Source organism: Schistocerca piceifrons, chromosome 3 (genome assembly GCF_021461385.2).
Source record: "Schistocerca piceifrons isolate TAMUIC-IGC-003096 chromosome 3, iqSchPice1.1, whole genome shotgun sequence".
NCBI lineage: Eukaryota > Metazoa > Arthropoda > Insecta > Orthoptera > Acrididae > Schistocerca > Schistocerca piceifrons.
The window spans coordinates 618,399,494-618,416,226 of NC_060140.1; the positions used below are offsets into that span (position 1 = coordinate 618,399,494).

At 41.3% G+C, this 16,733-nt stretch overlaps 1 protein-coding gene across 1 annotated transcript in view; it reads right to left on the reverse strand.

The window, feature by feature from the left end:
- LOC124788896 (esterase E4-like) overlaps positions 1-13,896 on the reverse strand; it is a 71,798-nt gene extending 57,902 nt beyond the window's left edge. The window contains exons 1-2 of the mRNA XM_047256179.1: positions 13,568-13,896; positions 1,793-1,907 (exon numbers count right to left, since the gene is read on the reverse strand). Coding sequence (XP_047112135.1) covers positions 1,793-1,907; positions 13,568-13,896 — 444 coding nt within the window. The remainder of the gene's footprint in view (positions 1-1,792; positions 1,908-13,567) is intronic.
- Between the last annotated feature and the right edge of the window lie 2,837 nt (positions 13,897-16,733).

The following is a 16,733-nucleotide window of genomic DNA, read 5'->3' on the forward strand; positions in this document are numbered from 1 at the left end:
TACAAATACTTTCAAAAACGATTTCCTGACACTTAAATCTATACTCGATGTTAACAAATTTCTCTTCTTCAGAAACGCTTTCATTGCCTATGCCAGTCTACATTTTATATCTTCTGTACTTCGACCATCATCAATTATTTTGCTCCCCAAATAGCAAAACTCCTTTACTACTTTAACTGTCTCATTTCCTCATCTAATTCCCTCAGCATCACCCGACTTAATTCGACTACATTCCATTATCCTCGTTTTGCTTTTGTTGATGTTCATCTTATATCCTCCTTTCAAGACACTGTCCATTCCATTTAACTGCTCTTCCAAGTCCTTTGCTGTCTCTGACAGAATTACAATGTCATCGGCGAACCTCGTCCACCGATGACATTCTCAAATACTGAATGAAAATAGTTTGGGTAATTTGTGCACTACATCTACCCCGTTGCCACAGTGGTAACACTGGTTCCCCTCAGATGTTAACTAATGTTGCACTTGGCTAGCTGTTGGATAGTTCACATACGGGTGTGCCGAGCGCTATTGGCAAGCGGGGTACATAAGGCATTGCGATGGCAATTGAGGAGCTACTTGACTGAGAAGTAGTAGCTCCGGTCACGAAGAATGGCTAGTGGAGCACTGTGCTGAGCACATATGCTCCTCCACATCGGCAGCCAGTGATGCCTATCGGCTGAGGACGACACGGCGGTCGGTAGGTACTGCTAGGCCTTCCGAGAGATTTAATACGCAAAATGTGAATTACGTTGCCGCAAGACATGCACCACTTTCTAACTTTAATACTTGACTTATTGTTTGAAACCATCTGCATGACACAATACCTCATAATGAGTAAATTATGACAGCATTTTAAATTTTTAAATTCTGTCGATTATTATATTAAACAAGTCGACCATTTAGTAATATAGATGCTGTGGGGCGATTGGTAAAAATTTATTTAGATTTTCTTTAGTTTATTAATTTTTCGTAGAAACTGGAATATTGAGCAAATTAATAATCGGTTCCTGCTGAGACTCGAAATCTTTAACATTGGCTTAGTTGTCTTCATAATCTGTAACAGTATTTAAACCTTTAATTTTATATGAGATTTTATGCAGTTTCCCTGTTCGCTCCATTCATGACGCGCCTTAGGAGTTGCCAAGTGAAGGAGGAAAATCAGTATCTCGCTCATGCCACTAGACATACCGAAAGTGTTTGATTCCCCACACTACTAGCACCAGGAATTACTATATTTCCTACTGAAAATACGAAGTTAATACCAATATCTATCTAACTGATATAGCTTTGATAAGACTCTTTGTTTCATATAGTGAGAATGCAGAACGAGAACCTCTTAAACAGGTCAGGAGCCAGCCGAGGCAAACAGTATACCCAGATGACACTGTCTGTGTGGTAGTGGAACGTGTTACTTCATGATGCACCAGTGTTCATCATATTACAGGTAATACATGATTATAAACTTTCGAGCCATTTGGAACTTATGTCCATCATCAAAGCAGTGTGTAGCTGAGATGTCTGGAGACACCCCAGACAGCAGCTTGAAACTAACCTGACTATCTCCCACCATACAGCCCAACAACCAAGACATGACTGACTTGCTCAATTTGTGAATCTCCTTCTCTAGAATAAATCAGAAATTTTTCCTGAAATTGTAACCATTTGTTTGTCAGTACATGAACATAAAATCTGCCAATTTCCTTTTCGTTAGGAAAATTTCTGCGTGGCGCACCTTTTTCCAGTCTTAGAGTGTAATTCGTCTACCTTCCAATACGCTTGTGGAGATCCGTACCGTGAAACGCAGCGACCCGACGGGCGGCTTGGCGTACGGCAAGTTGTAGAAGGCGAGCAGGGGGCGGCCCTTGCTGGACGCCTGGCGGCGGCCTCGCACCGCCCCCTGGCGCGTCCTCACCACCGGCGGCTCCCCGCCCCCACCCTCCGCCCCCGCCTCCACCGCCGCCTGCAGCTGCACCAGCAGCAGCAGCAGACACAGCGCCGCCAAAAACCACGCCAGCTGCGATCCCATCGCCGACTGACACTTTGCCGCCTGGTTACTTGCGAGATCTTGGTGACCAAGGTCGCTAGCGTACGGAAAGATATCTCAGCTCCCGCATCTCGTTATCAGACAGCCAGGAGAGTCACACTATCTTACTGCAATTTATTTGCAGATGAAGCGTAGTGGTTCTGACACGCACCTCGGGGACTTTACTTGCAGCAGATCTATTTAATTTTCAAACAAACGACACGAATAAAATTGCTACAGCCGAAGTAGCAATCACTAATGGACAACACGTCAGTTATTCTGTGTACAATGCTTTTGGCTGGTACATTACCGCTTGTTTTATCTCTGAGATAGTGCTTGGTCCTTGATGGCAAAGGATAAAACAAATATGTGTACTGAACCACGTCGCATTTCCTGTACAGTTCGACAAATCCGACAAATCAGACGCCTGTCGTCTATTCTACATCCCGAGCAATATGTAATAGTTTAGGCAACGGACAAGAATTCTGGAAGAGCGGCGTTCGATTCATCAAACCGCCATGCAGAGTGGTTTCCCTAAATCGCTTAAGGTGAATGCTGGGTTGGTTATTTCGGAAAAGACCTAGTTCCTTCCACTACGATGTACTATTCGATTTTGTTCTCTGTTCCTAATGACAGGATAAGACCATAATCTTCCCCATTCTTTTTTTACCTGACACAACTGGTCAGCCAGACATAAGGAATCAAGCTACTCGTTTCTCGGGCTTAAAAACTCTGAATTAGAATAGTGGTCAACCGAATGCAAATTATATTCTAGGAACATTTTCCAGAGATGTCAGATTCATCATGGCTCTTTTGGTAAATGATTTCTTTGACGTTAGAGGTTATTCGAGTACGATCCACAGTAAGCACTGAAAACATGGGAAAATAGTAGAAGAATATGAACTTGGGGAAAAGAATAAAAGCGGAAGCCACTCAGAGAACACCCTAAAACTTGTTATAAGAATCAAGTAAGTTGTATATATGGAAGAGATCTGGAAACGTCGGAAGTTTTCAAATAGTGAGGTAACAATTAAGAAACGATATTTTAAACTGCAAAATATTTTAAGGGTCTGACCAAAATTTATATGTTATTAAATGCAGATTAAAGTTGTAGAAATTGCAAAGGTGTCGGTAGTTAGGGAATTGGGACCTGGATAAGCAGAAATAACCAGAGGTTGTTGAGAGACTGAAGTGAGCATTAGACAACGATTGATCCAAATGAAGGCAATATAAAATGAATGTATAACTCTGAGAGATGGAAGACAGCAGAGAAAGAACTAGGCAAAACAACACGCCCCAAATTAAGTCCTTGGATAACATACAAGTCGTGTACCCAAAACTAGTACCACTATTCTGCCTGTCTTTATCGAAAATTAATTCTAGCGGATAGCCAGAGAACCAAATCGTTAATATGACCTCTTAGAAAAAACAAACCTAACGTAGAGAGAGTATCAGTCATCATAATGCATTTTAGATAGGGAAGTATTTTTGGTTAGCAGGAGTGACAGGATACAAATTGTTAAATATTTGATTAGTTAACATCCAATACTCTGATATGAGGACGAAAATGTAGGGTACAAATATAAGAAATTGAAATGCATCGTTCAATATGCCTTAGACACGTACGTTCCAAAAACATATTAAGCGATGGGAAAGACACACCTTGGTTTAATAGCCGTAATAGAAAACTGCTACATAAACAAAGAGAGATTCATTGTCGACGAAAAAAACCTCAACGAATCAAAAGTAGTCGTAAGGAGTACAATGAGATAAGCGTTCAATAACTTTCAAAGCAAAATTTAGCCAACCGATCTAAATCAAGGCCATAAGAGGATTTGGTCTTAAGTAAACTCTCTACGTGGATAGAAATAATCTCATCAGCCACTAAGTAATCATACTGGCACTGAAACGGAAGACGACCGTGGATTAACGTACGAATATCGAAGTGGCAGATATTGAGCTAAGTGAGCACGAAATAAAAAAGCCACAACCATTACTTAAGCCGTCGGCACACGGGACGAGGCAGCGAACGTTGACGTGCACACAGACGGGCGTCCAACGTCACGCGACACATTGTAATGTTGATGCATTAAGTTGTTCTGAAAGCGGTGCTGATATTGAAGGCAATAAAAGCGGGTTAAAAGCTGTGAGCTATCTGGGGAAGTTAACCTTGCATTACTGATCAACTGTTTCACCAGGTATCCAGTCTATCTTACCAAATTCCCAACCAGACTAACATTAATTATAATCTTTTAATAGTCATCTTACGACAACCAGTGATACATATATAAAAAGAGAATTTAAATAAAAAGAAATAAATCAGTTTATATTTGGACATTGCATTCATAAAATAACACACGAAGAGCGTTGAAACATATGCAAGAGGAAATTAACCACAACCAACCAACTCAATTTTCACCCAAAGAAGTTACGTTCCCAGCGCAATCCTGTCCGTCATGAAACAACCACACACTGGTATACTAAATTCATATTAACTCTCTGTGAAATCTTCCCGAAAAGAATAGCTGAGGACTTATTTGATGATTACATGACATGCTTCACGTGGTCAACTTGGTTTACACGAAGAGTGTAACTCCACAATAATTTTGATAGTTAAAATAAATTACATCTAAACGCAATTTACAAAAGAAAAACCTAGAACTGGTTACTATCGTCTTACTATTAACCTTATGGGTCAAACAATTGTATAGTCACGTGGTACTGGTCTCACAAAGTACACCCCACATGGGTTGAACATAAAGAAAAGTTGCTATATTGAAAAATAGTGTCAAGACGAGACATTATAATCTCACGCACATTCGCATTTAAGATTGATGATCTTAGTTAGAGTTACGGATCATCAACACGTGGTTCCACTTTACTCACAAAGTAGTGACAAAGCAACTACTGGAAGATATTCTGAACTTCACACTCGAATTACACTGCATTGCAATTTAAGATAACATAAGATATTTTAGACCTAAACCTGAAATAAAGGTGATTAAATTTTTAGTTAGGCTGAACTTAAGAAATCCATTGTCCTACAGACTTAGTAGAGACACGCTGAGCCGGAGATCTTACCACTTCAGACGCTCGTCGCAGACAGACTGGTGTGGGCCCCTACTGAGGGTACCTCACAGATACAAACGGAAGTGACCGGAGAGGCAGCTTCCTATACCAACCTGACAAGGGACGGAGAGGACCATACCAAGAATAGAAACCTCTTTGCTTTTAGAAAGCGTAGCTACCTGGTCCGACGTTGGTCCTACTGTTCTCTAGCAGTAACACGTTTCACTGCTCAGTCTCCTCCCAGATAGAGTCAGAAACACCACAGTAAATTTAGAAGTGGAATGTATGCCATAAATGACAACAGGTTTAAGAAATTAACATGAAAGGAATCCAACAGAGTCCTTTCATAACCCCAACGCTTTGGGAAAAGACTGTGTAGGGAATTTTCTGGCCATGCTAAGACATTCCCAAGCAGGCTTCTCACACCCAACTTAAACCAAAAATGTAAAGAAAAGGCAAAATGTCACCAGCTACTTGCTAAAACACAATAATTTCAACACTTCTTTAGAATCTACCAATTTCAAAGACAAAGAAACAATCTGTGACACCTGTTTAAAAGATAGTGTAGATCTAGTTCGGTCAGCAAGTATAAAGAATGGTCCCTGTGTCATTAATATGAAAATAATTTCTGGCTGTTACCCTTATAGAGCTCACCAATATTTGCTCATTGCAAGAGCCAGCAAATCACAGGAAAATTTATGACTGTTTATTAACAAGTAAAATTTATGAAAATAGCAAAGGTGCCACAGCAATTTAAAAAAAAAAAGACCATGAAAATAACATCAGTATTATAAAGCAGAACATTACAATGCACAATCTGCGAAAGAAAAAAGAATGATAAGAGAAAAAAACATGTTTCACAAAGTGGTTATCACAAAAATTCTATATCTTATAAAACTATTAATTCGTAGAATTTAAATAACTTTGTGGCGCTAATTTAATCACTCTACTATATTTCAGTTAGTTAGCAAACAATGATCACTGTGTCGTTATACTGAAACCACAATTAATTATGTGATTGTTACCCTTATGGGGTTCCTCACTGTAAATATGCCCCATGCAAAGGCTAATCGATCACAGTCCAATGAGAATGAATAGCTGTCTGACTGATAAATGGAACAATGCCACAGTAATGAATTTACGAAACAAAATATCACAAATCTAATACCTCGCACAAAAAAACTTTATAAATAAAACAGCTCTGAAAGTTCAATAGTCATCGTCTGAAAAAAAGCCACTAATAAATAACACACCAATAAATCGAACCCCTGCAAAATACACGAGTCAAAGTTTCTCTGAAAGAAACACACGTATATGCATTGGACTAAGAACTGTATAATCACTGTTCACTGGCACACTCAGTAATTCCACTGCTCCGAGGCACAATATAACGGGGGGGGGGGGGGGGAGGGACTCATTGCGGCAGCTGTCAGTAGGGATTTTTGTCGATCTGTTGCGTGTGCAATCCCGCCATTTCTACCCTCTCATGAAGTTTCTCTTAGTGGCCCATGTCACGTACATCTCGATTTGGTTCCATGTTTGTGCTGTCAAATTCGTGCCGTATCCGCGTTTGACACGCCAGGTTGATATTCCTGGATTCCTGGGCAAGGATGACGCTTAATGCCTCTTCTTTGTGCCACCCTTAGCTACCAGAGAACACCGAACCATGATTTACTGTCGCTTGACAATGGGCTTCCGCCAGGAAATGTTGACAGGCGTCGTTGACGTCTGCAAGTTTCTCTGGACAGTACCTGTCAAAAGGCTCCACGCCCCTTTATCCCCTGTCTTCCGTCGTTTCACCTCGGCCGTCTCGTCACGGTCGCATGCGTATGGTGCATTGCCACAGATGGATTTCCGCGTGGTGGACCGCTCGGCCATCTCAGGTCATCGTGTCCACGAAGGGTCGCACTGGTGCGGCCGGCCATTAGGTCCAGGTGCAATGGAAGGTGTTTGCTCCGCACCCTTCTTTTGTTGTCGAGCGCGCTCCAGAAGTGGCCCAGCTGACAGTGTGTCTTGCTGGGAAGCCCGCCTGTTTACAACTAGTCCTCCTCCTCGCTGCTCCCACTGTCTCGTAAGAGTTTAGCTGGTTCGCTTTCATATTCTCAACTGCATTCACAGAAATTGTTCATCATAGTTATGTGATTACAAAATGTCATACGTAATACCACTTAGTATTGTCTACCACAATTTTTAAGAACAAAAGTGAGACTAAATTTTTTTTTGCAAATAAAAAAGTTACATGAATCGACAAAATAAAAATAAAAGTTAAATGACTTGACAATATAAAAAAAATAAAAGTGAAATGACTTGACAGTATAAAAATTAAATGAACTGACAATAAAATATCTAAATCCACATCACTAATGTGGTATGCTTCAAATTTAAACAATTCACTTCTTTTTTAATAAATCAAATGCTACCTATTAATTCACTAAAATGAATAGGATTATGAATTGTGCAAGTATAGGTCAGGACAGCATAGGGTTAACATGTTATTTGCACACACAGATGCACACCTGTTGTCTATTCTACAAACTAACTACACGTAAACATGAATTACTCAAAATTTTACTTCAATCCACTACTAGTTAATCCAACAAGATACTTCAATGCTACTTCAACACAGTGTTTATACCACTACAACATTGTTCTAATTCGTCCTCTTCTTGACGCTCGCGGCATATGTCTTGTCACATGATACATATGGAGAAACTTTCCTCAAACACACATAGTAAAAAGAAGAATGGTTATTTACACGCCAAAACGTTTATACCAGTTGACACATCTGATAAGAGACTCGCAATTACACATTTATCATACTCATATGTTTATACATAAAACAGTAAGACAATTTCATCTAAAATTACGTTATCACAAGAACTAATCACACAGATGACCCTGAGAGGATGACACGCGTAAAGCTGAAATACTAAACACCTTTTTCCAAAGCTGTTTCACAGAGGAAGACCGCACTGCAGTTCCTTCTCTAAATCCTCGCACAAACGAAAAAATGGCTGACATCGAAATAAGTGTCCAAGGAATAGAAAAGCAACTGGAATCACTCAATAGAGGAAAGTCCACTGGACCTGACGGGATACCAATTCGATTCTACACAGAGTACGTGAAAGAACTTGCCCCCCTTCGAACAGCCGTGTACCGCAAGTCTCTAGAGGAACGGAGGGTTCCAAATGATTGGAAAAGAGCACAGATAGTCCCAGTCTTCAAGAAGGGTCGTCGAGCAGATGCGCAAAACTATAGACCTATATCTCTGACGTCGATCTGTTGTAGAATTTTAGAACATGTTTTTTGCTCGAGTATCATGTCGTTTTTGGAAACCCAGAATCTATTATGTAGGAATCAACATGGATTCCGGAAACAGCGATCGTGTGAGACCCAACTCGCTTTATTTGTTCATGAGACCCAGAAAATATTAGATACAGGCTCCCAGGTAGATGCTATTTTTCTTGACTTCCGGAAGGCGTTCGATACAGTTTCGCACTGTCGCCTGATAAACAAAGTAAGAGCCTACGGAATATCAGACCAGCTGTGTGGCTGGATTGAAGAGTTTTTAGCAAACAGAACACAGCATGTTGTTATCAATGGAGAGACGTCTACAGACGTTAAAGTAACCTCTGGCGTGCCACAGGGGAGTGTTATGGGACCATTGCTTTTCACAATATATATAAATGACCTAGTAGATAGTGTCGGAAGTTCCATGCGGCTTTTCGCGGATGATGCTGTAGTATACAGAGAAGTTGCAGCATTAGAAAATTGTAGCGAAATGCAGGAAGATCTGCAGCGGATAGGCACTTGGTGCAGGGAGTGGCAACTGACCCTTAACATAGACAAATGTAATGTATTGCGAATACATAGAAAGAAGGATCCTTTATTGTATGATTATATGATAGCGGAACAAACACTGGTAGCAGTTACTTCTGTAAAATATCTGGGAGTATGCGTGCGGAACGATTTGAAGTGGAATGATCATATAAAATTAATTATTGGTACGGCGGGTACCAGGTTGAGATTCATTGGGAGAGTGCTTAGAAAATGTAGTCCATCAACAAAGGAGGTGGCTTACAAAACACTCGTTCGACCTATACTTGAGTATTGCTCATCAGTGTGGGATCCGTACCAGATCGGTCTGACGGAGGAGATAGAGAAGATCCAAAGAAGAGCGGCGCGTTTCGTCACAGGGTTATTTGGTAACCGTGATAGTGTTACGGAGATGTTTAATAAACTCAAGTGGCAGACTCTGCAAGAGAGGCGCTCTGCATCGCGGTCTAGCTTGCTCGCCAGGTTTCGAGAGGGTGCGTTTCTGGATGAGGTATCGAATATATTGCTTCCCCCTACTTATACCTCCCGAGGAGATCACGAATGTAAAATTAGAGAGATTAGAGCACGCACGGAGGCTTTCAGACAGTCGTTCTTCCCGCGAACCATACGCGACTGGAACAGGAAAGGGAGGTAATGACAGTGGCACGTAAAGTGCCCTCCGCCACACACCGTTGGGTGGCTTGTGGAGTATAAATGTAGATGTAGATGTAGATGAGAAGGGTAAAAATATTTTCATCATACAGGTTATACTACATTTTCTTACCCATTTTGCCCCAATATCGTTCCTCCTTTAAGTTACCTTTCGCTTCCAAATCAGTTATTTCGCCTTTGGTGGTTATTCTGGATTTATTTCTCATGAATGGCAAAATTGTGGTCTCCTCTATTCTGTAAAACAGTTTCATCTTAACATCCTATTGAACTTGCAACTGACACAAAAGATCCGAATCCTTATTACAGTAAACCTAGCTTTCCTTCGGTCCCATAATCAAAATTATTTAATCTTCCTCTACCTTCAAGAGGGAAATTTCTTCAGTTGAACACATATTGGCTGCAGCGCATCCCGCACCAGCGAAAACAGTAAGCTGTAATGCTCACAGCATCAGCAAAACACATAAACGTCTCTTTTCTAGGAGAAGAATTAACGCAGAATAATTTTTCAGGCTCTGGCTCAACATCAATCAAGACTACAAAAAAGATCCATATTTATGTTCCATTCTCCATTTGCTGTAAAAGTACTCGTCTTTTGACTACCACAATAAAGTTTCAGGGCCACGTAAATTACATAAACCACAATTCTTCTTTCACCTTGAAGGGAATCAATCCACTTATGAAATCCACAGATAGCCCTTTACGTACTCAACTGCAAAGAACAAAAAAGACATATATCATCAATATTAACATATCATCGCATATTGGGAAGCCATTGGTTAAACAATCGTATTATTGCATCCTGTTTTAAAAATTGTAAACTTACTCATTCCTTTCTCAGAGTTCTCCTATCTTAAAATATTCATTCAGCACGCATACTGTAGTAAGAGATCCTCATTTAAACTGACAGATATAGAATAGTAATAGATAGTTAGTAGCACTGAAAGCAGAAAATCAGAAACAAGGGTACTAACAGCTGGGGACCTGGGTTTACCAGACCCATAATACCCACAGATCCGATATTCCCCTGAGTTTTGCATTAATTCAACACAGATCTTGCCTCTCTCAGGAGCGACTCTTTTCAATTTACACAAAAAAACATAAACAGCGTTTCACTCGTTCACAAAGAAACCTTTTATCTTCACATTTGAACCAACCTAAATCCTAATTGCACAAGGAAAGGAAAAAAAACCACAAACATCACTTCAATCAATCACATAGAAACATCTTTATCATTATTTTTTACCAACATATTATTCAAAATGCATATTTCACAAATGTAAACTAATCAATTCTTTCTCTTCACCGTCCTCTCTACTCCTCACTGTCCTTTCTACTCAATGTATGGTTTTACGTTTGACACATGGTGTAGCCCTTATGATTTCTTCGATCGAAGAGTTTCAACTTCTATTGCGTTTTCATCGGGAATCTTCCTTATCCGATACGGGCAGTTAAAGAGATTAAAAAATGTCTTGCGGACACCTGACCGTTTGTTAGACAGCTTGTGTGATCTGATAAGAACTTTTGTCCTACATGAAACACTGTTTTCCTCACGTTTTCCTTATACGCCTTGACTATGGCTTCTGCTGCACGATTGATGCTGCGTAAAGCTAAGTCAACAATTGCGTTCCGGTGTAGTCTCGGCTCTAGTGGCCAAGGCACCACATCTTTGATTTTGCTCGGGGGCTCCTTGTTTTTTAGCACAGTGACTGGCGGAAACTTCGTTGACGTATTAGGCAATTCATTAATTATGTGCTGAAATCCTTTTAGGTGTATGTCCCACGATCAGTGGTCACGACTGCAGTATAACCTACATAATTTTCCTAATTCACGCATAATACGCTCACTGGGGCTCGAGCTGGGGTGATTATATATATATATATATATATATATATATATATATATATATATATATATATATATATATATATATCGTATTAGTGGCCCAAATAGGTCCACGGCCGTGAGGCCACAAAGTTTGCTTGGTATTATAGGGTGCAATGATGCAGCATACGTCACTGTTGCCGCCTTTGCTCGCTGACAAGGTCCGCACACTCTAAGTACACAACGAATACTCCGTAGCATGTTATTAAAATAGCATGTCTCCTTCAGTTTTTCACAACATTTCTGTGCTCTGCAGTGACCATAACTTAAATGTATGTACCACATAATTCTGTTTACGAGTTCCTCCGGAATCATCAACACCCATCTGGAGTCGTCCGGGGCTCGTTTCTGGAAAAGTATTCTATTGCGCACTAAGCAGTACTGGCGTATTCCTACATTCTCCTTGTCCTCCCACTTCTTCTTTATATCTTTCAATACTGCGTCCTTATCCTGTTCGTCCGCTATACTCCCTAAAGAGGTGGTAACAAAGTTCTCGAACGCAACATTCTGTAAGTATAGGATGCTAAAATTATTTTCACCGAGTTCCCCTTCTTCTGTGTGAACCATACCTACAGGAATGCGCGATAAAGCGTCAGCAATTACATTTTTCTGTTCCGGAATGTATTCTACAGTGAAATTATATTCCTGTAGGTATAGTGCCCAACGTCCTAGTCTCCCAAGCGTGATTTTTGTGCTCATAAGAAATTGGAGTGCACGATGGTCAGTGTATACCCTGGTGGTCCTCCCAAATAAGAAATACCTAAATTTTGAGAATGCCCAAACTATCGCGAGTGCTTCGAGTTCTGTCAGTAAATAATTTTTTTCACATCGAGAGAGCACCCTGTTCTCAAACGAGATTGTTTTCCAAGTTGTAATATCATCATTTCCTTCCGTTTGAAACAGTACTTCACCTACTCCTGACAAGGAACTGTCCGTCACCAAACAGAATTCTTGTGTCAGGTCAGGATGCATGATGGGTGCCTCTACCAATGCCTTTTTCAATTTATAAAATTCATCCTGTGCCTCTTGATCCCAGACCCACAAAGCATTCTTCCCTGTTAGTCCACATAGACGGGGTGTACCAAGTACACTAAAATTTCTAAATCGCTTATAAAAATTACACAGGCCTAAGAATGGTCGCAACTGTTTTTTATGTGTCGGCATTGCACACTCCGCTATCGCCGCAATTTTCTCCGGGTCAGGTTGTATTCCATTTACTGATACAATATGGCCTAAGAATTTTATGTTGTCTCGTCCGAACTGTGACTTATCTAAGTTGACTGTTACACCTGCCTTCTCAAAAACATCCAGTAGTCTGTTCAGAACGTCATTATGTTGTCCACGTAAATTGTCACTCGCTGTTTCAAATCATCAGGCAAAATTCTATTTAATCCCCTTATAAAAGCAGCTGATGAGACGTTTAGTCCGAACTGGAGACGCCGGAATTGGAAACAATTTCCATAACACAGGAACGCTGTATATAATCTGCAAGATGGGATTAGCACGATTGCCGGCCGGTGTGGCCGTGCGGTTCTAGGCGCTCCAGTCTGGAACCGCGTGACCGCTACGGTCGCAGGTTCGAATCCTGCCTCGGGCATGGGTGTGTGTGATGTCCTTAGGTTAGTTAGGTTTACGTGGTTCTAAGTTCTAGGGGACTGATGACCACAGATGTTAAGTCCCATAGTGCTTAGAGCCATTTGAACCATTTGTCGCACGATTTGCCAAAAAATCGAACGGAGGTCGACAGATGATAGTACCTTTACCCCGTGGAAACGTTGTAAGAGTTCCTCAAGGCTCTCATGCCTCTCCGTTTCCGACGTAATAATCGTGTTTATTTGTCTCTAGTCTAGTATCAAACGAACCGAGTTGTCGCGTTTTGGTACGACAAGCAACGGTGTATTGTACGAGCTTACTGACCACTCAATTATTGCTTGTTCTAACATCTTGTTTATTTCCTTCTCCACCTGGGCTTTATACACCACGGGAATAGGGTATGGTCTAACAGAAAACTTCTGATGGTCACGTACTCTGAATTGGTAAGTAAAACCCTTAATTGCCCCCGGAGTCTCAGAAAATACCCGTTCATGATTCCTAAGTAGGCAATACAATTTCTCCTTTTCCCTGTCCGTGGTTCTGACACACGCGATGCTCTTTCTCAGTGCATCAGCAAAAACAACATCTTTCCCTTGTTCACCAGACGTAGAGCACGACTCACTTACATAGTTCACGAGTAGCTCCAGTCTAGGTTGCGACTCGGTTTGAGCTTGAAATTTTAGGCAACTAATTTCTGACTCGGCACGTAATATGCATTCATCAAATACTAAATTAATTGGCGGGTCCCCAACTTGAACTGTCATTACTCCTCCACCCATGTCAATTACTGCATGGTGGGCATTCATGAACTCATTTCCTAAAATTATTGTCACATTTAACATTGGGAGCAAAAAAAAAGTGGTACCAAACTCTCTTCCCTGGCCGGTAAAATTAAGCCGAGTCTGCCTTCGGATTTCTACGCTCTTGCCGTAGATTGCGCCCTTCACCTTTATTCCTCGCACTTGAAAAACGGGCCAAGTCCCAGTCCCTTCGCATTTTTGCAATGCTGCCTCGCTCACTATCGAGAAAGGGCTTCCAGTGTCAATGATACACTTAAAACATATTTCATTTACTGTAACTGTCAAGACTGAATTTATTCCCGAAATTTTACCACTCGTAGTTTCTTGCAACAAATCCTCTCTAATATCTTGACTCTCTGTATACCCTATGTACTCATTTGCCATGTCGCTCATTTGTTCCGATTGGGCGCCTTCTGCGTTGATCGTTTGTCATTGCCGGTTTTGTTCATTTCCATTTGCTGGATTATGTCTAGGGTTAGCCGGCCGAATTTCAACATCATGTGGTGCTCCGCCTACAGTCCTATTCCCACCGTGTTCACCGTAGTATCGATTCTGGTTGCCGTAACTGTTGCGTTCACGATCTTGTCCACGTCCTCGATCATTTCCGTTATTTCACCTGTGTTCGCGAATGTTACCCCAGTTTCTATACGGCCTGTCCCGAGTATTGTTCCGTTCGCGTCGCGACGACCAGTCACGCCGTTGATTAGTACAGGGTGATTCAAAAAGAATACCACAACTTTAAAAATGTGTATTTGATGAAAGAAACATAATATAACCTTCTGTTATACATCATTACAAAGAGTATTTAAAAAGGTTTTTTTTCACTCAAAAACAAGTTCAGAGATGTTCAATATGGCCTCCTCCAGACACTCGAGCAATATCAACCCGATACTCCAACTCGTACCACACTCTCTGTAGCATATCAGGCGTAACAGTTTGGATAGCTGCTGTTATTTCTCGTTTCAAATCATCAATGGTGGCTGGGAGAGGTGGCCGAAACACCATATCCTTAACATACCCCCATAAGAAAAAATCGCAGGGGGTAAGATCAGGGCTTCTTGGAGGCCAGTGATGAAGTGCTCTGTCACGGGCTGCCTGGCGGCCGATCCATCGCCTCGGGTAGTTGGCGTTCGGGTTTCATAACTAACCTTTTTCGTAGGACTCTCCATACAGTTGATTGTGGAATTTGCAGCTCTCTGCTAGCTCTGCGAGTCGATTTTCCTGGGCTGCGAACAAATGCTTGCTGGATGCGTGCTACATTTTCATCACTCGTTCTCGGCCGTCCAGAACATTTCCCTTTGCACAAACACCCATTCTCTGTAAACTGCTTATACCAACGTTTAATACACCACCTATCAGGAGGTTTAACACCATACTTCGTTCGAAATGCACGCTGAACAACTGTCGTCGATTCACTTCTGCCGTACTCAATAACACAAAAAGCTTTCTGTTGAGCGGTCGCCATCTTAGCATCAACTGACGCTGACGCCTAGTCAACAGCGCCTCAAGCGAACAAATGTACAACTAAATGAAACTTTATAGCTCCCTTAATTCGCCGACAGATAGTGCTTAGCTCTGCCTTTTGTCGTTGCAGAGTTTTAAATTCCTAAAGTTGTGCTATTCTTTTTGAATCACCCTGTACTACGGCCACGACTACGGTCGCGCTGCTGTGCCCCATGATAACTTCGTGCTTTATTAGGCGGGCATTCTCCTGTATTATATTCCAACTCTTGGAGAAGTGTCTTAAACGTTTCCACGTCCTCTTTGCATCGTCCCGCAAGAATGACGTGGCGCAAGTGCATCGGCAATTTGGTGATGCATATCCTAATTAGTTCCGCAGGTCAGTATGGATGGTATAGAAATTGATTCGCCTGTAGCATGTGGTCGAATAGGCGTGCTGGGCTGCCGAAACCAGACTGGTTCAAATTTGGCAGCATAATTGTGCCTTGCTTGACCCTGTCTTGTGCCGCTTCCGACCAATAGGCGGACAGAAAGGCTTGTCGAAACTCCCGAGTGGAGTTGCAGTGTCGCGCTGCCGACCTCGTGCGAATCGCCAGTTCGCCTTCCAAATAGCCACACATATATTCTATCTTATGTGAACTTGCTCAGTCAGGGGTAAGACAGGATTCAAATTGCTCGAGCCATGCTCGTGGATGTAGGACTTTATTTGTATACTGGATTAGTTTTTCGTCTATTTGTTCGCCTAGCTCTCGGATCGATTTTTCGGATGATTCTTTTTGTTCTCGGAACGATTTTTCTTATTTCTCTGCGTTTTCTTTATTTTGATGCAATAAGGCTTTCATGAGTTCTGCCAAATCAATTTGGTTAGTTGGAGGCAAATTAATTTCTGGCTCTGCTGTGAGCCCGTTCGTCCTGTTTTGCATTTCCTCTGAAGTATTCCCCATTGCATTTTCGGAACCGTCCGAGGCGTTAATATTCGAAATCAAATTATCCCCTCGGTCCACGTTGCTTAAGTCGTTGGACCGCCTACTTTTAGCTTGGTTACGTGTCTGCATTAGTTCAATTTATATCCGGTACGCAACACACTAATCACAATAAATGTATCCCCCAAAAATTACGACAGTTACACGAAAGGTACCCAACCTAGAACGCACTTTTTCACACGCAAAACAAATTTATATCATTGATTGAAGTCAGTGCAATTTACAAGCGAGAGAAAAACACACACATATTGTAACCTCCCCACAAAAATACAAAAATGTAAATGAACCATATGTAACCTCCCCACAAAAATATTTAAATTATAATATGAACCAAGTGTAACCTCTCCACGGAAATAATAATTAAATGAATTTTAAATAACGTAACCTCTAAACAAAATTGGCTCCCATTTATAATCTCTGTGCAGAAATGCATTC